General features: G+C 40.5%; 1 protein-coding gene across 4 annotated transcripts in view; it reads left to right on the top strand.

Moving 5' to 3' along the window:
- ubash3bb (ubiquitin associated and SH3 domain containing Bb) overlaps positions 1-27,131 on the top strand; it is a 41,568-nt gene extending 14,437 nt beyond the window's left edge. Inside the window, exons 2-14 of one of the 4 annotated variants that reach the window (XM_084559095.1) lie at positions 15,675-15,728; positions 16,887-17,073; positions 17,651-17,849; positions 18,391-18,560; positions 18,667-18,875; positions 19,539-19,683; positions 19,810-19,936; positions 20,068-20,187; positions 20,288-20,380; positions 20,536-20,680; positions 21,749-21,855; positions 22,007-22,116; positions 23,568-27,131. In XM_084559095.1, the coding sequence (XP_084415221.1) occupies positions 15,675-15,728; positions 16,887-17,073; positions 17,651-17,849; positions 18,391-18,560; positions 18,667-18,875; positions 19,539-19,683; positions 19,810-19,936; positions 20,068-20,187; positions 20,288-20,380; positions 20,536-20,680; positions 21,749-21,855; positions 22,007-22,116; positions 23,568-23,705 (1,804 nt within the window). In that variant the 3' untranslated portion in view covers positions 23,706-27,131. Of the gene's footprint in view, positions 1-15,674; positions 15,729-16,886; positions 17,074-17,650; positions 17,850-18,390; positions 18,561-18,666; positions 18,876-19,538; positions 19,684-19,809; positions 19,937-20,067; positions 20,188-20,287; positions 20,381-20,535; positions 20,681-21,748; positions 21,856-22,006; positions 22,448-23,567 lie in introns of those variants that run through there. The other 3 variants (XM_084559096.1, XM_084559093.1, XM_084559094.1) reach the window with 3 other exon arrangements.
- The last annotated feature ends 237 nt before the right edge of the window (positions 27,132-27,368 follow it).

Below are 27,368 nucleotides of genomic sequence, written 5' to 3' on the forward strand. Positions count from 1 at the left end.
AGTGTGTTTTCCTGTAGCTTTAATAAACGCTGTCAACAATGCAAGGGACATACTTCTGGGCCAAACAAAACACTGCATATTGTTGCAAGCTGGCACAAAATATAAGCGTTCAGTGGCTTATATACAGAAATATCTTTATGGGGATTTGTACTGTGCTTTAGTAACCAGTTTGAGCTGAAGTGTAGTGTAGTGTGCTTTTGTCTAGCTGTAGACTCCCCGAAACAATGTACAGTAACACAGGAAAAAGATTATCAGTTCTATTATTGTGAGGACGGAAGTTTGTATCCCCATCCGCCACACAAAGCACAATGCTGGCTCAGTATAGCAACAAAGTCTCTGAGAACAAACACACACTTCTGCCAATACAACCAGAGCTACTTAAGCAGCTTATGGGAGCAAACATGAAAAACCACTGCACAGACACTGCACAGACTGCTTTCTGCTGGTATTTTCAGCAGCATGCTGGCATGAATGCAGGAATGTACTGCGGTGAATGGTTAACACATTTCAGCTTTCTACTATCCAATGTAGAGTACTTCCTAGTTAACCTTTATAAATACACATATACTGTATATTTATTATATGCGTTTGTGTCGTACAACTGTTAAAGTTGTATGAGAAATATGTGTGAATATAATTTAGTTGACAGATTTAGCTTCAGTACACGGAGTGTGTTGTATAATAGTGGCCAAGTTGTTCATACCATTTCTATGATGTTTGTGACATCAGCACAGTACAAGTGTCACCGGAGCTGTTTCAGTTTTTGGGTTAAGCTGTATTAGTAGATTTGGGTCAGAGTGAGTTATTTAGATTTTTCTATAGCATGCAAATGCAATTGTTCACTGATTTTCAGAGAGTTGTACAGTTTTCTACTTAGGAATCCAACTTTTCTTGGATAAAGCACTTTCCTGCACCTGCATCTTTTTTTTTTTTTTTTTTAGCTATGCCAGTCTGGCATTGACTGTAGCAGTCTGGTACCACTTCTTGAATGAGGCGTCATTTATGGATGGGTTGGTATCTCTGCTCTCTGAGAAATTGTATTTATCTAATATGTGCTGTTCCACTGGGTCCACACAGCTTACTGGTCTATATTTATTAGCTGGTTGAGCTGCGCCTGAATGTCCTTAAAGATGGAGTAGCCAAAAGATGATATTTAAAACACCTAACTATTTTATGTCCGTCTGCCAACGCATCAGCAGAACTTCTCTGATCCTATAGACCCTTGTTAGCGCCTACAGACCCTATCCAGTCAATGACAGCCACCTGAATTCTGTCTTTGCTTTTAGATTATTTGTGTTAGGCAAACCAGCTTGGACATGCATTATGCCAGCTGCCACAACCTACCGTTGCAGTGCACTGTAGTGCTGTTTTTCTAGTACAAGTACTTAAGTGCAGTTTCAGACTCAATCGGGACGTCCGCGTTAATAAATCATTAATAAAAGGTTATGGGCGTCTCAGTGAAAGTTAGTAAGTCATCTGAAATTATTCATGTTACTAAATCATTAATTAGGAGTTCTTGTTGAAATTCCATTATGTCTCGAAGGTAATGGGTTGTTAATAAATAGATTTTGGTCCAGATGCCGCTCAACAGGCTGATGAATAGAAAAAAACTAGAAGCACATTAAACGAGAATGACCAACAGTGTGCCATGCAACATCTTATTTATTTTATAGACTTTTTTTCAGGACCTTGATACTTAATCTGATGCAAAATCTCTCTGATTAAACTGCTTATAGCTCATACACACATTCAGCCTTGTACTGCGTTCAGGCTAAAAAGTTTAGGAATGAATATAGCTGAATTGGGTTAGTGTACAAGTGAGACAGAGAGGAACTGAATCCTGTGGTTTGACTTCTGTGGACACTGTGGTGACCTACCTCATGAATCTGTTTCTATTGACGTATATGTACAAGTCTTGACTCTGCAGTGTGTGTGTGAGGTCGTTTGTATGTGTGCCTCTTCGCAAATCTGTGTATTGCCAGATTTGTAAACAGGAAGTGTGAGGATGCATGCAGTCAGAGGACACAGAGCCATGGGATTTCCCACCGTGACAGAACTACTCGGCTGAATGAGGCTTCCCGCGAGTGGGTGGTGTATGTGTGTTTCCTTTTACATGGGTGGGCTCGTATGTGGTCTGCGTCAGTTCTGGACAGCTGATAAACAGTGTGAAGACAAAAGAGAGTTTAATTCTCACATCGAATGATATTCATGTGTTTACTTTAATCTTAATGGTGCATTTCACAGTGAATATCTCATCAAACAAACTGCATCATGTCGATCAAAGCTGTTTAGTGTCAGCCCAGTGTATCTGCTGGAGTGTGGGGGACATGTGTGAGTGCAGTTGGTGTTATTGGGGCCTGTTTTCACATCTGTTCCATTGGTCTGTGGAAGCAGGCGAACCAAATTAGGGTTCAGCAGTTGTCAGACAATACAGGGAGGGGCTCAACTCATCTCGAATCAGCTGCCATCCACACTGTCAAGACAACTGGCCCTGGCAGCTGGTAACTAGTTTATTTTCCATCAACCAGCTGGTTTACCTCCTTTCTTTTTTTAGTTTTTGAAAATAAATACCAATCCTCTTTAAAACTACACTCTTTAAAAGCCACATGGAATTGAACTGTTGCCAACTAGCAGCTGCTGTATGAAGCCAAAGACACACAACTGTTTCCCCTTCAACCTGCCGCAGTGTACAGCATGGCATATCTGCTATGCAGTAAGGGTTGCAAGAGTTCAGATATATTTAAGTCGACTGTTATGTGATGAAAGTCAAGTCGACACAAGCTAGTCGCTCATGATGTCACTCATAAAAACACAGTAGCAAGTAATACTTTGCAACATTGAAATCTATATTTTTGACCTGAATAAATATGCTGAGAACAGACAGCACATGTGGTACATACTGTGAGCTGCAGATATGCATAGCCTGCATAAAAACAGGCTGCAACTCAGCACCATCAGTAATATTTAATAGTACTCCACAGCATGTTGTAAGATGGGATAATGTGTATTTCTCTAAAGTCGTCTCCATATACTGCAGCTAAAGGTCTAATAACTTTGGCAATGAAGTAAATTGTTGATCAGCCTCCTTCTCTCTGTTACTACAGGGTGTTTGGTGAAGTTGCTAATTGACTACTGTCGAGAGGATTTGGACCGTTCCTCTGCTAGCGTTAGCAGGTGCCTTTTCAGATGAGTGTGCATTGCAGTAGTACTGTTGTTGTAGATAGAATGGACTTCATCTTTAGTGACGTACAGTATTTCCTCTGACTTGATGAACCGCTGCTAGTTTTCTGCAATGACTCACTGGGCTCCTCACCTGTCTTCAAGGAGGCGTCCATATTGTTATTGTCTCGTGATCAGTGACTAGTCAACATGATTCTTTAAGCGTCATGGCACAGGAGAGAAGTTGACTAACCGACTAGTCAACTAGTCTGTACAACCCCTAATGTGCAGTGCAGTCATACACATCATCTGAGCGCTGTTGAGTTGAACAAAATGGCTGTGATTGGTGGTCGGACTATCCACTTGCATGTAGAGGAATTATTTTTTTCTGTATTGGTTAAAACACACTCCATAATAAAATTTAAATGCAATGTTACCAGACTCATATTTCTGGTTAGAATTGAGCCTGGCTACACCAGGCTAGTATTGAATACTAACACTATTGACAGTTTGTCAGTTTGTTCAATTTGTTAACCCTACAATTATGTGTGTTTTTTGGGTTAGGGTCTTAATTAAGCAATCATTTCTTTATTTTTTTTAAAATATCATTTTGTAAATACCTGTTTTCTCCTAGATTCTGTGTGCCCTGTACAGTTGTATTAAGTAAAATAAACCTCACAATCGACATAGTTCGATATGTTCGTCAAACTGCAATATTTTTAGTGATACATAGCTTAAACATTAACATTACTACAACAAATCTTAAAACACAGTTCCGCTTAGACCAGTATTATAAAACTATAAAACAGAAACCTCTCAGTTCTGTAAACTACTTCCAGACAACAGACATGTTTGGTCACATTCTTTAACATTTGGTTTTGGTTTGCAGCAGATGTAAAACAAATACAAAAGCTTGGGCTTCGCAACGTGATCAGTCTGATCCAATAATTTAAAAAAATATGCTTTGATCGTCCCCGATCCAGAACAAGACATCCCTAGTCTTTGTTTTATCCAGTCAAAACCTTTCTTGTGTACAGTTTGACCCACCAGCAATTTGATGATTTGAAATGTATGTATTTCGTCGTTGTAGCTGTTAATGTAGTCGCTAACCTCAATCAGAAAACTGAAGCGGGCTACAGAGGTTTGGTAAACTCACTTTTTAACGCCCTCAGATAGTTTTTTCTTTTTCTGTAATCTTCAGCCCCACATCAGCCGGACATATTTCAGACTTCACACAGCTCTCTTTAGTGAAGCAAAAGACTTTGTATAACATTTTTCGCATATACAGCAGTCCTCCTCAACACACTTCATGATTTTCTCTTTGTGGTCTTTTTGCACATCAGCCTTTGTGTAGACTTCAGGTGGCGCGTTGAATAGATGCCTGTGTGAAGCTGTACTATTTTTAAGACCTTCGTGATTCACAAAATGAATACAATACTGTGGAAACTGTGCAAAATACATGACTAAAGATGTGGGAACAAAATGGAGTAACCCCAAGTTTTCTTGTGTTGACACGAGGGGGTTTATTTTCTCGTTGAACAGTGAGTCATGTTACTCCATCATTGCAACACAAAGCCCCACTGCAATGTCTGATGTCTGATTGAATAATCGATGGAAATAACGTTTCATACATTAGTGTATTAATTATTTAAGCTCGTAAAATATCCAGCAAAGGTCCTTGATGTGTCTCCAGCGCTGTTTGCCTTCACACACTGTGACCTAATCTTAAAAAATAAAACTGAAATAAAAAAATGCTAACTCGATCAAAAAAAGCTAATAATCAGAAAAATGTAAAGAAACACATTAATAATTTAATTAATATTTAATGATTTGATTTGATAAAAGATTTAGAGCATTAATTGTACTTAACATGACTTTTCTCAGTTACTGTAAACTGCTAGCTATATTATATATATATATATTTATTTTTTATGTAAAATGTCATTTTTCATTAAGATTAAAATTTATTTAAATCATCTAATTGATTAAATTGTAGCTGTTGAATGACAAGCAGTGTTTAGTTAAGTAGCCCTAAGAAAAGAAATTGACAAGAGGACTTTTTTGACAAACGGAACTAGCTAGCAACATTAGCAAAGTATGTTAGCTAAACAACAACAAGGCTAACTGAGCGTCAATATCAGGGCAACATCCCATTTCTCTTAATATGTAGTTACATTGTGCCCAACAAAAACATCACTTTTTGTGACAACCACTGCAATGTTTTGCAGATAACTACAACTTTTACCTGTTTTATATTTTCCAGAAGTTTCCTTTTATCTGACTTAGTAATACTGTAGCTGTGTACCCTAATTCTCACCAACATGCTAGCTTTGTGGATACATTTCTTCTACAGGTGACTTTCCGTTTTGAAAACATGCATTTGTAATTTAGAGTGTCCATAGCTTCAGTCATGTGAACTATTTATTGTGGCACGAAAATGATTTAAATCCAGTCCCTAACATATGATTAGTTTGTTGAAAAAATTATAACACTAAACAGCAATGAAGAGGAAGCCGACTATTGGCATCCGCATACATGTGCGTGGTTAGGCCAAGAATAAAAAAAGTCTCATATGATTAAAATAGCCCTCACCAATATTGTGTGGAAATGTAACATGTTTCCAACTGAAACTGAATCGCACATTTCTATAACCTTAGCTTCTCACTAGCATTATGTAACAGCTGAGGGTTGCTAGTGACATACATATATTTAGCATGTGATTTGAGATTTGGATTTTAAATTTCACTGCATCTAATATAGAAAAAAAAAAGCTGTTTTTTTAAAGATAAGATGAGATAAGATAGGACTTTATTGAGCCCTGTGGGAAAACGAAGGTGTTACAGCGGCGGGACGAGACAGTGCAAAAATACAAAATAGAATAAACTAAAACTGAATAAGGTAGGAGAAGAACAAATATATGAGGAAATATGTCAAAGTTACCAAAAATATTTACAGACTGAATCAAGTTGTAAATAACTGACTAACTACTACTAGTACTAAGACTAATAACTACAGTTGGTGTAAAACCAAAGTTTTCTTTGAATCGTCAATTAAATACCACACTAAGTACATGTATCCAAATTAGCATTTTGCGTCTTATTTGTGACTGTAAATCTTTGCACTGGAGGGATCAGTTAACTGTACCGCTGTATTTTCTTCTACAATATAGAGTCTAGAGACAGAGTAGCAGGATTCATATAGTACTACAGACAAAGATGTATACACTCTTTGTAATCTAGATACATTAACATACATCATGTATTGTTGCAAACTATAGGTGGCAACTGTTGACCACAAGTAGATTTCAAACTCTTTTTTTCCATAACCCGGCTCACCCAGAACACGTCAAGCCTGTAATCTCTGTTGCCACTTCCTTTAGCTTTTGGTTTGAAGCTTTTTCCATTGCTCATATTAATGTGTCTACTATGTGGTTATTGTGTTGCTCATTAGTATTATTTATCGTATTCTTGACTGTGCAGCGATGTGCTTAGTTTTAAAGTTAAGCGTACCATAATGTGCTGCATGATGTATAGGTCTGAGCGGTGTTGCGTGGGCGTGTTGCTCACTGCCTTGTCTGTTTCTCTTCCTGTCTCTGTGAGCAGCTAACAGAGGATCTCTCTACGGTTGGAAAGGCTTTCACATGTGGGCGAGAATGAGCCAGTGGTTTTCTCACAGTAAATGTCTTTAACATGATAGATTGACTCTGTGTGTGTCAATTTGTTGACAAAAAAACAATGCTGACCAGATATGGCCTCTTGTGATGAATCAAACTCTGCACTGTTTGTTATTTTACGGCCAAGAAATTCCAGTGCAACTCACGCGGTCTGTATTTTATTAAAATTTTTCTCATCTTTCTTTCATTGGCGATGGAGAATATCATCAAGGGATGTTTTCCTACAAAGAGCTTTCATTCAGCCAGCTCTCAGCCCACACTGTTCTGTATACTCACAGGTGGAGATCCTCTAAGAGTTTTTGTTTCGACTGTCAGGCGGCGAAACAGCTGTGGAGTAGTCAATGTATCATGGAAACCAAGGGAGTGGTTACTACCACAGATTGATATAGTACAGTACATGGGACCAAAGTAGTATGATATTAACAGCTACAGCTTATGTTTATTTACACTGTTAATTGAGCCACAAATGATTTTATATATTAATACAAAATAGTAACGATCAAGCAATGTATTCAAATGTCACATTTTGTCTTTCCATTACTATAAAACCCAGAGGTATTAACTGACATACCGAATAATGTATGTAAACGTATCATATGTACATCATACAGATATACTAATATTGTATCCTCCATCTTTAAGATGAATATAATAATAATTTCATGTAATAATAAAATAATATTTTTTATGTTATCTTACTAGCTAAGCATGAGCAGGACAAGCATGATTTTATTTAAGATTTTCTAATATATTCTGCAATTTTAAAGGTACATATGGCTGATGCTAAATTCAAGGTCCAGTTTTAATCTAAAAACTCCATAACAAGTAATAAATTATTTAAATATAAATATAAATGTATCAGATGTATAAATACCGTAGTATTTTTCTTTTAGAAATGTATTCCCGTTAAATGTGAGACAGATATTGCGTTTAGAAATGTTGCGAATGCTTTCATTTCTCGACCCAGCCGTGGTTAAACACATCCTGAACTGAACACTGAACGCACGGATGAAATGAATGTAGATCCCCTACCCTAACCCTAACCCCACACAAAATGTGTTAACCCAAATGGTATTTTATTATCTCCAAGAAGACCGTAACGCCTGCTCCATGCAGTTAGCATCAAAACCAGCTTTGTTTGCTTTGATGCTTTACATATGTTTGCCAGTACAGTTTCTCTGTCATTTACTGGTCCATAATTTGTAGCTATATTGTAGCTATATAAGTAATGTCTTACAGGTTTTTACCACTAGTCTTTTTGGAAGCTTAAAATGTTGCAATCAAAACTAGCAAGAGAGAGGAGCCTTAATATTTATCCTAACTGGTGGCTTTTTAAAATCGTACTACTGATAATATGCCAGATCTCCATTGAGTTTCAGTAACCAGTGACACTCAGATAAAGATATGTAGCTTTTGTCTGTGGTTTGAGTTGACAGCTTGATTTTATGCTGTGACTGCGACTCCCTGAAGCCACTGACTTCTGCTCAGCAGCGTTAAAGCAAACCATGTTGAGGGTTGAGTCTAAGTGTGTGCATAGTTGCACTGTCATCATGAAGACAGAGGGAGTGGCGAGTGGCTGGCCTTTGAGGCTTTAGTGAGGTAGGTCTCTGTTCCCACCAGACCTAACTGATCTCTCCCTGCTTTGATCAGCAAACCTCAGGCCAAGCTTTCTCAACACTTTATACTTGATTCCTTTCATGATTCCAACTGAAATGAGTTTGCACTCAAAAAAAGCTCCGTGCTATGTTTACATGGGATCCTCTTGAGTCCCCTCTAGCCTCTAATCGCCATGTTTGACTCTGCTCAGCGCTCGCCTTGTGAAACAGCAACCCGCAGCTATGAAAACCCTGAGAGGCGGCTCAAGAAAAAGGAAGTGGAGGTTGTAAGGGGGAATCCAAAGACATATGTTTCTTTCTTTTTATGTTTTTTTTAAAGGCTGTCAGATTTCATGATTACCAGATCAACTGGCCATTGTGCGACGGTAACTCTACTTGGACAAACTCCCCACAATGCGTTGCCAGAGACGTTCAGGGTCATTCTGCGCTGCAGATGGGTTCATTTTTAATCAGATTAACCAAGATGATGGATCAATCCGCGTTCATTTTGACACTCCTATTTTTTTTTTTTTTTTTTTATAATTCAGTAACGAATATTTAACTTTAAATTTAAACCTCATCGTTAACTCTTTGCAAGTGCGGTTCTCATATTGAGATCATTCTTTTAGCAACACGGGTGCAGGTAGGATCTAGGAGCATTTGAATGCAGCACATAAAACGAAAGGTAATCCAGTAAAGCATGTGGCACACAAGCCATTCATACAGTACCAACACTCACATTATGAACCATTCAAAAGCAGTAAAAATCACAATAGTAACAGTAACAATAAGCAGCTCAGTCACTGTGGCCTTTGTCTCACAGCCATACCTTTAGACCTAAAACCTTGCTCTGAAACTTTAAAGACACACCTAGCTTTCTTGAAATCTAGCAGAGTTATACTGAGATGAACAATGCATCTGGCGTTCTCGCTTCGTATGTCGACTTCATAATGTATTCTGTGACGTGATGGGCTCTGATTACTACATGCAACTGCAAAGTGAAAAATAGGCCAGTGAGGCATGAATTGTGCCTATTTGACAAGTGTCTCTTGCTATAATCACCTGACATTGCAGTTAAATATAATTCCTATAAATAAGAATATAAATTCTGTACACCTGTGTCTGCGTGGGTTCTCTCCGGGTACTCCAGCTTCCTCCCACCGTCCAAAGACATGCTCATTAGGTTAATTGGTGATTCTAAATTGGCCGTAGGTGTGAATGTGGGTGAGAATGGTTAAGACATCAGACATTTTATTAATCCCACGTATGGCAAATTACATTGTCACAGTAGCATGGAATTTGGCAAAAATATATACAAACAGTGGAATTACCAAAAAAAACACAAAAACAAATTTGAAAAATATATACAAAAAATAACAACACAACAAAAATATATGGTTGTCTGTCTCTCTGTGTTAGCCCTGCGACAGACTGGAGACCTGTCCAGGGTGTACCCTGCCTCTCGCCCGATGACAGGTGGAATAGGCTCCAGCCCCCCCCACGACCTTTCACAGGGCAAGCAGTTACAGAAGATAAATGAATGAATGAATGAATGTACACCTCTATATTTGTGTAGACCACCAGCTCCTTCATTAGGTACATTAGTTAATTCTAATATAACAGCCCTGCACTAAATATTAGCTTCATGAAGGTTCCGGTGTTCAGTATTAATTTCAAATATCAGAGAGCTGTTGATTTAACAGTGTTTTCATTTTAGGGGCTGCTGCTTTGTAGAGCTATTGAACTGTATTGTGTTGTACCGACACACTCTAATATTCTGACAACTCTATTGCGGTCAGCGGGCTAGGCTGAATAACAGAAACACTTTAGTGTTTAACTCGTTCCAGTTTAACAGCACCGCAAATGACATCCACCAAAAGGATCGTCCACTTGAGCTACCACCTTTCTGGCACTGTTTCAGCATAGACTGAACATTCATAAGGATAAGATTTAGTGCAGGACTGTTATATTAGAATGCATTGGTTTTCACTAGTGTACCTAATGAAGTGTAAATGAGTGTACATGCTTAGTGTAAAAGTAACATTTATTGACAAATTCTATACAACACTAAATGTCGTTCTGTGATAAATCCTCTATACATTTAGTTGACCTGAGTATCAGGTCACTGAGTATCACTGACATTTGTTTGCTTTCAAGCTTGGTTTACTTGCACAATGTCTTGATTGCTGTAAAATTGTAAAAACGTCCTGTTCTTGAACCCTTCTTGATTGGCGTGTTGCATGACTCTTTGCTGTGTTCTGAAAGTCATACAGGAATCAGGAATCGCCACAGGCCCCGTGCAAACTGAGACACCCCTGCCACCACATGCGAGGGTCTTAACGTGGAATGCACTGTTTGCTTTTCCCCAGACATAACAGGGGGCCATGCCAGCCACAAATGCCCAGTTGTGACTCATCTGTTCACTGAGTTCTGAGAATCATTCATGTGCTCTTCACACGTTCGAAGCTCTGATGCTTTTGTCTTTCTGGACAAGGCGTCATATTGAGGCAAGCGTTCAAGGAAGTCTCATTGGAGGAGTGATACATGCGACTTCCTGCTGATACATGTTACACGTTGAGAAGTCCAGCCACTTGTGCAAAGACTTAAGTTCTCTCTGCTTCTGATGAAATGCATTTGTAATTTGATGAAGCCTCTGAGCTTTAGGATTACACCTGGTGCTGTTCTCAGACTGACAGGTGTCCATGGCTGCTTTAATCGTATGAGAGTTGTCCTTGTTGTATTGGACGTGGGTTGTGACGACCTGGTCTTACTTTCGTCATTGTGGATTTATATATTTAACAATATATCTGTCTCCATCTTTCTGATGTACACATAAATGCTCATATGATTCAACCACAGCAGGAAAAGGAGTATGACTTCATTTGTTTTCTCAGAAATGATTAATGTTTGTCAAAAACGTTGAAGCTGTCTAAAGACTGAGTCACCTGAGCTTACCCCCTAACCTGACCTTCTTCACTTACTGTCACTACATTTGTCAGTCTTTCTCTTCCAGCACAGCACGTATAAAGTTTACAGTCACAGATTATGTATTCAACATGTATGTAAATAGATTGTCTTTAATATGCACACGGTGGCAACGTTCATGCCATAGCGGCTAAAGCTAGCTGGTTCCATGTTTTTCAATGCAGTTTTGGTAGAGATGGTGACTAAGAGACATTATAGTTGTAATGTATAGTTTATGCTTCCGCGCCATTTTTTTTACGCCGTCAAAATGTAATATAATAAATAATGATAATCCTGTTTGGGTGCTTAGCCTATGTACAGATTCATAGATTTCTTATTTCTTTTCAGACAGATGTTTGACTCGAAAAGGACTCAAGACAAAACTGAGTGCAGTTTCCTGGAGTGCAGATGTCTTAAATACAATAAAACAGGACAGAGTCTCCAATGTTAGCCTCGACAGGGCCCCTCTACACGTTGGGAAAATACTACACAGTGAAAGATTTTTGTATATCCAGTAACTCCCACATCTCGAGGCACAAATCATCATGTGGTCATGGCGTAGAAATAAGGCTGGGTGTGGTTGCTAGTTTGCAGGACATGCTAAGGCTTTACTGCTAACTGTAAGTCAGTGCAGTCGAATTCACTGTTTAAGGTGAAAGGTACATATGGCTATGAGCTGCTCCTGCTTCCAGTTCAGACTGATGAAATTAAAATAATAAAAGCTGGGCTGCGGCCTTAATGACATACAACAGCCAAATTCATTCATGCTTGTCCTGTAGCAGCTACATAAAAATATATAATTGTACTTCAGTGTTGATACGGATCAAGGCGTGGACTGTATCCATGGTTGACCTTATGTCAAAGTTCTTACGTACACATTTGAGTATCTTCTGTACTTACAAGAAGTGAGACGGTGCCTGGGTCACATACATTGACTAACATTACCACAAATTGAATGACATACGCATCACAGGATCCACTTCTCCTTTCCAGTTCTTTCTCATGGTTATGAAAGCCTGATAGGCTGCAGCGAGATATCATGTCTTTACCGACACTAAGTATATCCCAGGTGTCAGATAGCCGATGGCAAAGCTCAAGCGTTATGAAGTTCTCCACCTCTGGCCTCATTTACTGTTTGTGTGTGGGTGTATGTTGATGTGGTTTCAGGCCCTTCCTTAAACAACTTCCTTCAGCCGATGCTCCACGCTCTCTCTTCCTTCTTTGTGATTCTCTCACACACACGTATGCAACGCAATGTAGGTCTACACCTGTGGGACACGGCAGCTTCATAACACCCAAGCAGCCGTTAGCACACCAGTGCGCTGACTCTGATGTGTCTGACTGCCTCTGCTGTGGTCAGAGCTGCTGCTTACTGAGCTCTCTGTGGTGAAGTTGCATAAAAAAAAAAAAAATGTCAGGGTGCTTTTTTTCCATTGAAGGGTGTTTTTTTTTTTTTGTTTATTCCACTTCCACTGAACATACAGTAAGCGTTTCCTTCTGTGAGCGTGATACATGTGATCGCTTTCAACATATCGACAGGAGGCAGGGTAGTAACAACCCACATACTCCTCCTACTGAGCGTTGTTAAAGGGTTTCATTGAAGCCCTCAGTCATATTTCAAGAGGAGGAAGAAACTTGATATGGGTCAGACAGTTCAAAATGAGTCTTTAAAAAATGTTTTGTATGCACCAGCGGGCTTTTAGGCCCCTTTTTAACACAATTTAGTAATAATGTCTTTTTTTTCCCTAGTTAAAAACTGTTAAGGTTTAACGTTTGTTTATATCAGATCATATTCAAATTCTATTTTAAACCTTTAACATCTGAACCTCACAATGTCCCTGGACGTTCTTTTTTTTTTTTTTTTTTTGCTTATTTTGACTATACAAAAGGTCAGAAAAAGTCCTGTGAACTTCAGTTTCAGCTTTCAGAAACCGTTGCAATTTTTCCGAGACGGAATTTATGGTAATGCAAAGTGTGCTAATGCAAACGTGACACCGGTTTTAAAGGGTTAAAAAAAAGAAACACACTTACATTGTGCTCCTTACTGATCAGTGCACATAATACTACAATCATATGTGTATTTTAAGTGGGTGACAGTGTTTGACCTTTAAAAGCACGTTAATATTAGGGGCAAAAAACAACAACTCACCTCTGTCCCATTATCACCTCATAAAGTTGCTAACACTTTAACAGTTTAACAGTCAACCCACAGACGCAGCACACACAGTTCAACGTTGCCACGCACTGGACGTTGCATTTCTGGCCACCGTATCTTACATTCACAGTCAGCTTCTTTAGCTTTCTCTCTAGCTAGCTGCTGACTGTCTTCCTCTGTTTGGCTTTTTATAACTGCAGCCTGCTACTGGAGGCAGGGTCGCTGTGAGCAGTGAGCGCGGAGATGTGTGAGTTGTAGAACCGAAATCCCGTCCCACAGGAACAAATCATGCAATGCTGAGGAAGCTGCTTCTCCCCAGAGATGAAAACCACATTCGAATGTGCAGTTTCTTATCTCCTGAGGGGTGGCTAATTAGATCCTGTGGCTCTAAGATGAATAATCTGATACGCTGCTTATCAGACAAACATCCAGGTGTTGCTGAGGTAGGCATGGGGCAAATGCATGGGTGGCATGGGATCGTTGTTTTCTTTCTTTTAGACAAGTTTGAAGCTCGGATAATTCATTCCACATCCCAGCAAATGAAAACCTGTCTAATTGCCTGCTGAATTATGCAAGGCGTGTGTCCCTTAGCTTTACCTGCAACCTGGTCAGCTTTCTCTAAAATACTGAGTGATTAAACTCTTAGGTGCCTCAGAAAGCAGAGAGAAAATACAGGCTCACAGAAAAAACACACAGCGAACGCACCGAAAACAGAACACCCTTCAAATGAATGAATCACTCTGTTACTGGTGGCTTGGAGTGCCTGGTTATGGTTAAGAGGAGTCACGTTGTATGAAAGGAGTAGATGTTCATTCCAGCCTACGCATGCTGCGTATCTTCTTCCACGCTGCTTTGAAGGTCTAAGAACTGATGCTTCCTCTGACTTCATCCCCCAGACTGTGTTAGCATCTCCCCTGTGCCTTACTCACATTTGGTCTTTCTCAATCCCTGGTGTGACACAAATGTACAATTACTCAACTGATACACACTGACCTTTCGAGCAGTGGGTGTGGAAACAATTATAAAAATGTTCTGTTTGAATGGGTTTTTTTTACCTTGAAGTAGGGACGCTTCACTGGAAAACAAAACTTAAGCGTTATCACGAGTGGGATGAAAAAACTTTGCATTATCACACCGATGACACCGAGTCAACTTCACATCATCGCACCTGAAGACTCGTGTTCGCAAGGTTTAAAACAATACATCACCTCATGGCGTTATAAAACTGCTTTAAAAACTGCTCTGATTTATTGATTAAATGACTGAGTTTGCATTTCAAGTGGTTCAGCAGCATAACAAGGTGCATTAATTATTGACTCTGCTTCCAGTAGGGGTTTCAGTTGGAGCAGAGTGGCACCATTGTTAATATTAACAACATTAGAACTTTGTTTTCCTGCTGTCACAATTCACAATACGTTCTGCAAAAACTACCTTTACACCTACGTTCCACTACCCACAAGATCCAAATCATTTAATGCAGCGTTGACGGTAATTAAACATTTCCATATTGTTCTTAGAAGTAATTCTTTATTAGTTGCTGTCTAACCTCATTAAAGTAAAAGCATTTCTGATTTCAACAAAAGTTTAGATGCTAAAATAAGGTGACAAAAGAATTTAGCTTCTTCTACCACTGCTGAATGGACAAACTAGTGAGAGAGGAAGAATGTCCTTCACACACTGTGACACTGAATAGACGGTTAGTGTGTAGATGTTAAATACAGCCGGCCAAACCAGGAAAAACTGAATAATTCACCAGTTTTCCTTTTCCACTGACATTGTTTGTACCCAACTCCAGTTACGACTCTGTTCAGTCAACAACTCTGAAGCGTTTTTTCCATATTATTTCCTTTACCTTTAAAGCCGTTGCTTGCCTCTGTTTGCGGAGTCACAGTTTCCACATAGGTGTGGATCCTGAACAGTTCTCTTGTTTATTTGCCATCTGCTTCCAGAGAGCTCCTCAGGAACGAGATGAATGTGTTTCTCTGCTGCTGAATCCCACAGAAACTATTCCTCTGGGTTTCTTATTGCTCCACCGCACTTATCAGTCATACTTACTGTTGCTGCACACATTTCAGAATATAGATCAGTAACTTGTTAAGGACATAATTATGTTTTTGCTCTTTTACAGGCTCAAAGCCCTGGTGTCAACTGGAGGTCGGAGCGTGCAGGCAGCATGTGACTGGTACGTTTATACAGTACAACTCACATACAGTACAAACATCACAAGACAGTGAAATGTGTGTTATACTGCCCTCTGCTGCACAAGCATGTCCAATAAAGATGAATGTTTTTGGACTTTACATACTACTGAATGTAAATCTTACATATATGTGGTACATATACTTGTGATTTGGTCTCAACGCATTGAACTGATTTGGTATCACATAGTTCTTATTGACTTTTCATTTAACTTGATTAGTCTCTTTAGTGTTGAAACACAGACCTTTCTGGAGAGACCTTTTCAAGATGACAAAAAAAGTCCAGACCCAAGGAAACTAAAATTGGCCTCATCAACAATAGATGAAGTGATGCTGAAAACGAATAATTATTAAAAATGAAAGCTAACAGTAGGCCTACAATATGCACATTTACTAATTTACAAACAAATTTAATTTACAGTGATATCGTATTCACCCATGTAAGACACTCTTTCCTGTCTCTGTCTCTACATAAGAGTCAGACATCTTTTGATCAGATTAGACATATATAGATTTGTCATTTTGACATTGTGACATTTAACCCAGAATGACTGCATAGAATTAAACCAGAGATGTCTCGTATGGAAAGAGATGGCAAGCTGATTCTTAATCTGCAATCAAGTGTGAAGTGGTTTCAGTTTGACAACATGTGAAGGGGCTTTGCTGACGTATTTATATATAGCAAATTATATATATATATGAGAAAAGTGGTACAAGATGATGGTGACAAGACTTAGCTTGCGCTAGCTTGTAACAAGAGAAACATTCATCCATTCATCTTCTGTAACCGCTTATTCCTGTTAAGGCTCACGGGGGGGCTGGAGCCTATCCCAGCTGTCATCGGGCGAGAGGCGGGGTACACCCTGTATAGGTCACATGAGAAACAGAATTGGGTCTAAAATTATGAAGAAACAACCACTAAATGGATATTGCATCCTCCAAGCATTACTGTTTTATTTGCTTGGGTCGAGACTGCAAAATATTAAAAGCAGACAGTACCATATGAGGAGCACCTGAGACACTAGATCCACAGCTAACCAAACCAAATTAACTTTAAACAAATATTCATTCATTATTTGAATTATTGATGTAAGGCTGTCCTGAAAGCTTATAACATAAAAACGTTCCCATCCTTCACTCAGGTTGTTTTCCCATGTGGATGATCCATTCCTGGACGACCCTCTACCTCGGGAGTTCGTCCTCTACCTACGACCCAGCGGACCACTACAGAACCAGCTTTCCCACTTCTGGCAGCAGAGCCGGGTCACTTGTGGCAAAAACAAAGCCCACAACATTTTCCCCCACATCACTCTCTGCCAGTTCTTCATGGTGAGCTGAACACACAAATGAGCTTTAAACAAGGCTGATGGTTTAAATGAATGTCACACAGTAATTCTGGATGCATGAATGGCTCTTGAACTTTGTGTGTTAAGCCTCTCGCACATGCACTTCTTCATGTAAATGGGGTGCAGTCTTAATAATGTGCACGTTTTGTAGCATTGAGAATATAGAGCAAGTCAGAATTAAATATAATTTGATTTACATAAAGACTAAAGCAGCATATGTTTGGACAGAAATACATTTAACCACTCCTTTGCATTTCAGTTTGAAATTCTTTCCATCCCGATATGAGGCAAACGAAGCAAAACATTCACACTGTTTAAATTTAATTATAGAGTCATTATATTTAAATTAAATGTCAACTGTGTGCATGTGGCATAAATTAAATTAGTTCTGCAGAACCTACAGTATGTGAACAATCTAGGAATGTTAATGTGAATCCCAACTTTATTCTAAACATGTTTCCCACCAATTTTGATGTCTGACAAAATTAATTTTCTTCCTCATAAAACATTTGCAAAAGTGTCAGCTTTGACTTTTTCTTTGAACCCCTCTTTGTGACCAGTGTGCAGACCACAAAGCAGAAGCTCTCTGTGAAGCCCTCCAGGCCACCGTACAGCAGTGGCGGGGTCGATTCCCCAGCCCGCTGCCTCTGGAGCTCTACACCTCCTCTAATTTCATTGGTCTTTTCGTGGAGGAGCAGGTGGCCGATGTCCTCAAGCAGTTTGCTGCTGACTTTGCCACAGAGGCCACCAGGAAGGCAGGTACGAACCAGTAGCCTTGGGAATAAGGGACACACGTCATTTTAACCACAATACTTTACAGGGACTGAACATATTAAGATCTTAGTTGCGCGTCTCCTCTCAATCTGTCCCAACCTTTACCATCTGTCTTCATCACTGTGTTGTTGCTGTGTGTTTAGAGTATGTCATCATCTGTTAAGGGTAGTCATCATGTAATGTGTGGTGACCAGCTTTGTTTTTCCATCTGTGACAGTGAAGTGATTGGTGTGGATGGCAGTCATGGTGCGTTATTAAAGCACTCACTCAATCTGTCACTGTAATTTTCTTTAAATATAACCAAAACCGAGGTTGACTGCCCAGCAGTCTTTCAGACACCTAAGTGCCAAATTAGATTAGAGCCTGGGTGTTAGTGCTAACGCTCTGTCATATTTTTGTTCCATGGTGAAGGCACAGAATGAAACAATATCCAATGTAAGTGCTGTTGGTGTCACTCAAGCTTGTACAAATTCACTGCTTTCTAAAACCCCTCCCTGTGTCATTTTACGTCACCGCTCTCATCCAGAAGTCCATGTGGAGCCTCACAAGAAGCAACTCCATGTAACTCTGGCCTACAACTTCCCCTCTGATCACCTCCCATCACTGGAGAAACTGGCCAAAGGCATCGAGGTCAAGCTGGGTTGTGATTGGCTGGCTGTTCTGTTTTCCCGGGACATTCGTTTTGCTAACCACGAGGTAGCTAATGCTCATAGCAGAAATGCATGTTTCATTCATATCTGTTAACCAGCAGCACGGTTTGTTGTAAGTCTGAATCAATAACCCTTGAATGTCACATCTGCAGACGCTGCGGGTGATGTACCCCTACATGCCACAGAATGACGACGAGCTAGAGCTGGTTCCGGGGGATTTTGTCTTTATGTCCCCAGTGGATCAGACTAGCACTAGTGAAGGCTGGGTGTCCGGGACCTCGCTGGCCACCGGCCTCTCTGGCCTGCTGCCTGAAAACTACGTCAGCCTGGCCGATGAGTCCGACACCTGGGTCTTTCATGGGTGAGCACAGCACCTCACACTGGAACAACAAGTATGGGATGTATTACTAGAAAAGGTCTGCAATGGGGAAAAGGGGATCTGATGACCAGAGTTGACAAAGTTGATATTCGCTGGTGGAAATTTGCAGTTAATCAGGTTATGTAGACCCAAATACTACAAAGTTACTTTGGCTTTTAGGCCTCTGGGCTAATCAATTATTTACCACCTTGTTTCTATTCCAAAAATGTACTTGGCAGATGATGCTCAGCTCACACCTGCTCATCAGACAACGCATTCTAATAATGATGAATCTTTAACCAACATATGTCATCGGCCATCACATACTATAATGTGCATGCAAAGCCCCATCCTCCCTCCCTTTTTTTTGGCAGAAATAAAAATGTGTTCATATCAAACAAACTGTCAACAATTTCCATTCAAAAACACACACTAACAAGCCCAGTTCTCACGTTTTTCAAGGTACTGCATACTATTATGTTAATATTCCTACATCACTTTACGTTTACCTTTAAATTTAATGTATTAGTCAAGTTAAACTAAACCTGACCTGAGGTCTTTCCAAAACTGATACATAGGTTTGTTTAGACTAATTGCATTTAAAACAGATACCAGGAAATATTTTTCTTATTTGTACCTGAAGTCTGTTTTTTACATCCACCACAGCTCCCACTCATTCTTCAGCTGTGGGCCCAGTGATAAGACCAGCAAAGAGAGAGGGATGTTTGATGGGCTGCTGGACAGCCGACGCCCTGACAGCACAAGTCCTGGAGACACACCCACCCTCAGTCTCATTTGTCATCCAATGCAGGTAGTTTTGTTTGTTGTGACTGTAAATTCTATAATATTGTATTATTGAAAACCATATTTTAGTTATATTTTATGATGATGATCTATTCAGAAATCCGTGTCGTTCACCGAGGTCCTTTATTTCCAGCAGGTTCTGCGGATCAGTGGTGGTCACTCTCGACAGCCCAAGCGGACGCTTTTTGTCTGCCGGCACGGTGAGAGGATGGATGTGGTCTTTGGCAAACACTGGCTCTCCCTGTGTTCGGACAGTAAAGGTGAGACACTGAAACACTCTGACACCAGTCGCATCATCTGTTTAATTAAAGGATTTTAGACTCGGGCTAAGGTTTTCAAGTCCAACATGCGTCAGTATTTTTGACCATCATGTGTTTTTGTTGCTCTGCAGGCCGATATGTACGTTCCAACCTGAACATGCCTCCCAGTTTGCCTCTCTGGGGAGGACAAAGAAACTACGACATGGACGCTCCCATCACTGTGTTTGGATCCACGCAGGCTCGAACAGTGGGTACGTCACCAGTTTAGAGTTGAATCATGCACAACGCCTGGTGTTAAATGGGATTTTGCTTTGGAAATGTTTGGGTGCTAAGCAAGTGCTGCTTTTCCAGGTGAGGCCCTATTAGAGAGTAACACAGTGATAGACTTTGTGTACTGCTCTCCCGCTCTCCGATGTGTTCAGACTGCACAGAACATCCTGAAAGGTAAGAAGAAGAGCTGATGTGATGGGTTCAGGTAATCTCCAGTATTCACTCACTGTACCCCAAACTGTCACATTGAGTCTTTCTCAGAGACGCCCAGGAAGTAGACCTTTCACTCTAACTTGCCACAAAGTCTGATGTTGTGCTGGTGTAAACAGGTCTGCAGCAGGATGGGAAGCTGAAGGTGCGAGTGGAACCGGGGCTTTTTGAATGGACCAAGTGGGTGTCTGGGAACTCTCTGCCTGCATGGATACCTCCCACTGACCTGGCTGCTGCCCACTTCAGTGTGGACACAACTTACAGGTGATGCAGATAATCTCAGCAAAGACGCACACACTCTCCAATTCATTTTATGTAATTTAAGTAACTATTAATGCAAAAGTTTTGTCATGTGCAAAACATTTTAGTTAGATGTTGTTTAAGTCACCCATGTGCATCCCACAAAGTTCGGGTGCATCGGGAAATGGACACTGGCCTTTTGAGCGTGCCCTATGGTGTCTGGCACCAGGACATTGGTGGGGGACAGGTCTTTAGGTCCTATGGGTTGAGGGGGCTCTGCAGTTCAGGCTTGTTCCAGTGCATCCCACAGATACTTGATCAGTTTGGGATCTAGTGAATTTGGAGGCCAGGTCAACACCTTGTGCTGTTTTTCATGTTTTTTGAGTTGTTCCTAAACCGTGTTTGTCGTATTACCGGGTGGGGATGGCTGCTGCCATTAGGATGTGTTGTTGCTATGGGGTGGGGGTGCCTGGTCAGCAACAATGTTTAGGTGAGCAGTATGTGTCTAAATAACATCTGCATGAATACCAGGACCAGATTTCTCATCAGAACATTGCATTGCAACACGATTAATAATGCTATTCCCTTCACCTGTCATTGGTTTTAATGTTGTGGCTCTTCGGTGTATGTGAACAGCTGTGTCTAAGAATAAGATGTTGCTGTGTTACTTAGTTGGTTGCGTGGTTTCACAGTAATATTAATGATCTGATATTTCTGTCACTAGTTCCTGTTGAACTAATTAGCTGATCCAGGCCCAATCTTTGTATAGATGCATATGTGTATAGGTCCTGCACATACCGTACAGTATATATTTGTGCAGTGGACTGTTTCTTGTACTACCTGCAGCTGTAGCTGGGTTGTTGATTTACTCAGCCTGCCCTGCAGAGACGTCCACCTCTATAACTCAGCTGCACTTATTGTACTACTTGTATGCTGTCAGTTTCACCTCTTTCACTGAAACCAACAACCTCAAAACACAGTTTGCCTCCACTCAAAATCACTCTTCTTTGCTTAGCATCTATATCCACTGCAACACAGTTTTTTTTTTTTACTGAATTTGTTTTCTAATAATTGCCGTTTGTCTGGATGTAGACCTCTGATCCCAGTCAGCAAGCTCACTGTGTCCGAGTCCTACGAGAACTACATGAGTCGGAGCTATCAAGTGACCAAAGATATCCTGTCAGACTGCAAAAACACTGGTAAGACGTGCAGCTGAGCTCCTGGGGGCAGCCGGGACAAGCTGTTGAGTTTTTTTTTTTTTTTAGGTGAATTTTTACTTTGTTCTCATACATGCTCATGGGTTAGCGCACTGCTGACGTTGCATCCTGCCTGGGTTTCCACTCTCCATAGGAAATAACGTGCTGATTGTAGCCCACGCTTCTTCCTTAGAGGCCTGCACGCGCCAGCTGCAGGGCCGCGGCCCACAGAACACCAAGGACTTCATTCAAGTCGTCCGAAAGGTCTGTTCCCTGCACGTCTGTTTTGATGTAGTCCATCTGTTTTTTTTTTTTCTTTCATTCATCCCACTTCTCTGTCCATCAATCATTGCTTTCATCTGGTTTCCTCAGTACCTCACCCCACATCTGTTGTGGTTGGATGAGCAAAGGCATGGGTTTGTAAACTTCAGAGATGTAAGGAGTCCACGTGTATAACTGAAATTAATATTAATCTCCAGACGAAGTTGCTCAAAAGGTTTTAATGTTAACTCACCTGATGCTCCAGTGGTACGTTTTGTTGAATCTTTAGCCGAGAATAAAACAACTCACAGAAACATGGTGTGGATGTTTAAGCATTAGTCATCAAAAAGGATTTGTCCCACTGCTTGACCAGATTTGTAGTATGAGTATCGGCGGTTATTGATTTATTTTTTTATTCGTCTTTATTGGATTGCATTTAAGTTTCAGCGTGTCCGGCAGTGGGAGCTGCTACTCGTGATGAACGAATGAAACACAGTGTACTCACATAATTAATGCCATCGATTACCCCTGGCAGCAACTAAGATAACTTTGTTTATTCAGAGGGTAAGTCTTACCCCTCCCCATGGACCATCCTGTCTCCTTAGTTTGGACTTAAAAACATAAATAGATAAATAATGCCTAACAGCAAGAAGGTTCTGTGTTCAAATCCATCGGCTGACTAGTTCCTTTCTATGTGGAGTTTGCATGTTCCCCCTGTGTCTGCGTGGGTTCTCTCCAGGTACTCCAGCTTCCTCCCACCGTCTAAAGACATGCTGGTTAGGTTCACTGGTGATTCTCTAGTTGGCCGTAGGTGTGAGTGTGAGTGGTTGCCACAGAAGCGGTTACAGAAAATGAATGAATGAATGATCAGTTTGTAGTGGACTGTCTGAATACAGGGTGAGGCATGAGGGATGAACTGCACTGCACATAAAGCCCGAGCAACTCATTTTGTTCTCAGTAATAAACAGGTTGAGATGTTTGATGCTGCTTCGTCACGACGCCTGCTGTCTGCTCTTCTGATGCACCGAGATCGATAACCATTAATAACTCAGCAGCTGTCTGCCTGCTCTCAGCTTTAATCCCAAGCACAGTTACAGTCCTCCGAGCAGATTTACAACCGGCTGTGTTCTACATTCTCTGGATTTCAATATGCATCGTCATCCACTAGCGCTAGCTTTTACTCTTTTTCCTTCTTTCTTCATGATGGACTTGAATACCTGTCAGTATCAGATCATTATTTAAGTGAAAATAATAGTGACAAGTCTCAAAATGTTATCAGCTGACCGAGTCAATATTCGGTTTGCAGAATTTTAAACAGATAAAATATGAGATAATTATAGAAAAGGAGATTTGAAAAGAAAGATTTTATTTGATTTCCTTCCTCAAAGCATGTGTCATTTACTGAAATTATTTTTCCAAAAACCAAACGACTGACTCCTCTTCTTGGTCCTCAGGTCCCCTACCTGGGCTTTTGCTCCTGTGAGGAACAAGGAGACACGGGGGTGTGGCAGTTAGTGGACCCTCCCATCCTCCCCCTCACACATGGACCAAACCACACCTTTGACTGGAGAGAGACACTTCTGCAAGAATGACATCCACCTGAGCTGAAACCCTCAAACCTGATTATGCTGTACTCCCACAAACTGCAGTACCACATTTCAGACCAGTGACCCCACCCCGCAAACAAAAAAAACAAAAAAAAAAAACAAATACCGGCACTGTCTTCTTTTCAGCTTCTTCAGCAGCTGGCGGTGTCTTAGCAGGGTCAAGCTCAAGCTTCCGGTCTGGCTGGAGTTCCAGCCAGTGAGTGGTGAGGGGAAATAACTCCGTGACCGCTTCATGACCGTTTAGAAAATGCGCCACACTCACATGTCGTCATGTTTTCACTCTGTTTAAAGAGAGGACGGTTTGGGCAGGATGGCTCGATGTTAGCCGTGCTGTGGAGGAAAGCCGAAATATCCGTAGACATTCTCAGTCTCGGCAAATTTTGTGAAATCTCACAAATATGTTTTCTCAACATTCTCCAGGAATACACTGAACAGACCCAAATTCTAAGCCATCAGATTTTTGCCTTTATTTTGTAGCTACAGCAGAAGAATGACTTGTGTATGTATTAATGATATATTTTGGTGAACTAAATAGTTTATGTTCCCCAAATGTGATAACGCTAAACTCAACCAACGCTAGGTCACCTGTGTCCAATACCATTCCCCTATTGACCCCCCCAGTTTACTTTAATGAACAGACGTTTCTCAAAAACTTCATCATTCTGCGTCCTCGGTAGTGTAGTGTCAGCTGTAACTTTTGTTTTCGATTACATTTGATCCATTGTGTTATCAGAAAGCCACATTCATTCTCTTATGGGCATTAATGAGGGCACCATCTAGTCCATATATTCAGTCACTCAGATTTTGTTCTCTATTTTTACCTGCAAAGTAAAATTCAAACCGCCCAATCTAGCAACACTGCTAGCATTCAGCATGTAACCCCAATAACTTGCTCTTCCAGCATTTTACAAAAGATAAACTTTGTAACAAAGTTGTCTTTATGTTGCCGTTTTGTCCATCTCTGACTTTTAATACATGGTGTTTGCTGAGGAGTGTGTGCTCATGTCACTAAATTGAACCAGACTGAGGATGATTTGTAATGACAGTGTACATGCTTTCCTGCACAGATCCCCGCTGCATCGAGCCACAGGGCTCCTGACCAAACATGAAAACACAAGGTATTTATTGTTTCGAAAGAGATTGCCTCCTTTGTCCTGCTAACCCTACTCCAGTAGCCGTTGGGGGAACGTGTCAGCACTGGCTTCAGGTCTTCATCAGGGACTGCCCTGATGCTTCCCGCACAATGTGGCCCCACATGTTTCACATTCAGTACAGAACAGCTGCAACTATAACAGCACAACCTGCACTATTGACAATCACACAGTAGCTTCTTGATTCTGGTCCAGCAGCAGTTTTGTTGTGCGTTCGTTAATGTCGTAATCAAATTCTGGAGAGAAAGAAAAAAAAAAAAGTCTTCCAGTTTTATTTGTGTTTATTTATGAGCCTTTTCTTTCAGATGTTACAAGCAAAAATATTAAAGAGGATCATTTTTAACAGCATGCAAGAACTTACACTCTGTATCTCAGGTGGTGACAGCATTTATCACACACACATCCAGTATATATGCAGCTTTGTTCCATCGATTGAGTGTCTGTGATGTTGTGCCTCTTGAAAACCAACGTGTCCTGATGTACCGACTGCCCGCTCCTTGCTGCAGCTTCAGAAGGTGGAAAGTCCACCGGCAGCAAACAGAAGTGGTTAGTGCTTCGGCACGTCACACGCGTAGCATATTGTGACAGCCCAAAAGTTGCATGCTTTGACCTTATTATCTCTCATCCTAGCATCATTTAGGAAGCCCTCTCAGTTTAAGCTTAATTTTGCACTGGAGTTTTCTGCTTCATTATGCACATTTAACATCTCACAACCAGTGAAGCTGGAAAATAAAACTCTGACCACGTAGAATGAGTCATTTACTCTCTGTGATGGGGACATACATTAATAGACAGTGTAATAATACACTTAGTACGATTGTCTCCTGGAGGTTTTTTCACAGCGGCGGTGGTTGAACGTCAAACTGTAGCAATCTGTGACATTTCAGCCCACTTGAAACTCGTTCCCTGTTGAGCTCTGCTCAACATTTTAATAGAATAGTTTGACATATTTTGGGAAACATAATTGTTTGCTCTCTTCCTTAAAGTTGGATCACATTTGATACTACTCATGTCTGTCTGCTAAATATGTTCGATAGCAAGCAGATAGTGGCCGCTTAGCTTGCCTGGGTCTGTTTAAAAAATTCAAAAGCACACCTACCAATCCTTCAATTTTTTACTGATACACACGATTCGTCCTTCTGGTTCAGCTTTTCACTGAGCCAGTGTAGCTAGCTGCTTATGCTAAGCTACGTAAATGCTAACGGTCATGTGTTTGCATAAAGCTTTTCTACCTAATGATAGGTCTACCTACCATGAGGTAGAAAAGCGGTTCTCAAAGCAATTTACGCAATTACACATCTACCAGTTTGTTTACTCAAGAACACACTCAGTCACAACTGAGTGTGTTCTTGAGTGAACAAACTGGTAGATTCGGGTCTTGCTCAAGGACACTTCAGCATGTGGTCTACTGGGGATAGAACACCGTATCCTCTGGTTTATTGACCACCAGCTCTACCTGTTGAACCACAGCCACCCCATCACACCCTTATCCCCTGCTGGCTTGAGCCAGCGAGAGATTAATACAACGTTATATACAAATTTCCAAAAATGTCAAACTATAAATTTAAAAGGGTTCGGGGCAAATTGCACTGCCATTTGGTCTCCATGTAAAAATGATCTTCAAATTCATTCAGGAGAAGACTTGCTACTCGGAAAACATGATTTACATTAACCTTGTTGTGCACATGATTCTTAAGTTGCACCTTGTGAAAACAGAGCTTGGAAAACCATCTCAGCCTGACCTGCAAACCATTACTAGTTCATAAATGGTTTGTGGCACAAGGAGGAGTTGAATGCAGGTGTTGGGTGGGAAGAAGTACACTGCTACCACAGAAATGTGAACGGTTTTCTCTTTTTAACTGTTACTTTCTTCACATAAAAATACTGGAGCAACAGGTATTGGATTCAAGAGTTACTAACTGTGCGTCCGTAGAAAGCGTTGAATTCTTTTGTATTAAACTCAAGAAGAAGAGAGCCTGTGCGATGTAAACAGAGGAAGAAGCCATGTTGTTCCTGTATTTCTTATTTATTGTCTGAACATATCACCAAATGTGTACAGCAATTAATTTAAATTGGTTACTTCTTTCTTATTTCTTACTTGTGTTGATTTATAATTTAAGATGAAGCGTGTTTTTAGTTTTAAAGTTGCTATCATGTATCGAGTTCTAAAGAAAGAAGCTGTGCTTTTTAAGCAGCTGTATTATTTTCATATTTTGAGTATAAGAAAAATGTCAGTCTATGGTTTGTGATGGCAGCGGTCATTTGCTGTTTGGTTTTGTTCTGATGGAACATGAAATAAAAGCATCATTTTTCTCCATAGCAATAGTATTGCAAAACGACATGTGTGCAGAGTTAATCTTCATCTGTTTGGTTTCCACCTATGTTGCAAGTGCTATGACGGAGTATAAATCAAACAAGACTCAACATCCCTTTTTTGATTTTGGGTGTAACCAGAATGAGCTCTCTCATCCAGAGTTCAGCTAAGCATACCAGAGTA

This window comes from Chelon labrosus (assembly GCF_963514085.1).
Source record: "Chelon labrosus genome assembly, chromosome: 13".
In the NCBI taxonomy this organism is placed as follows: domain Eukaryota; kingdom Metazoa; phylum Chordata; class Actinopteri; order Mugiliformes; family Mugilidae; genus Chelon; species Chelon labrosus.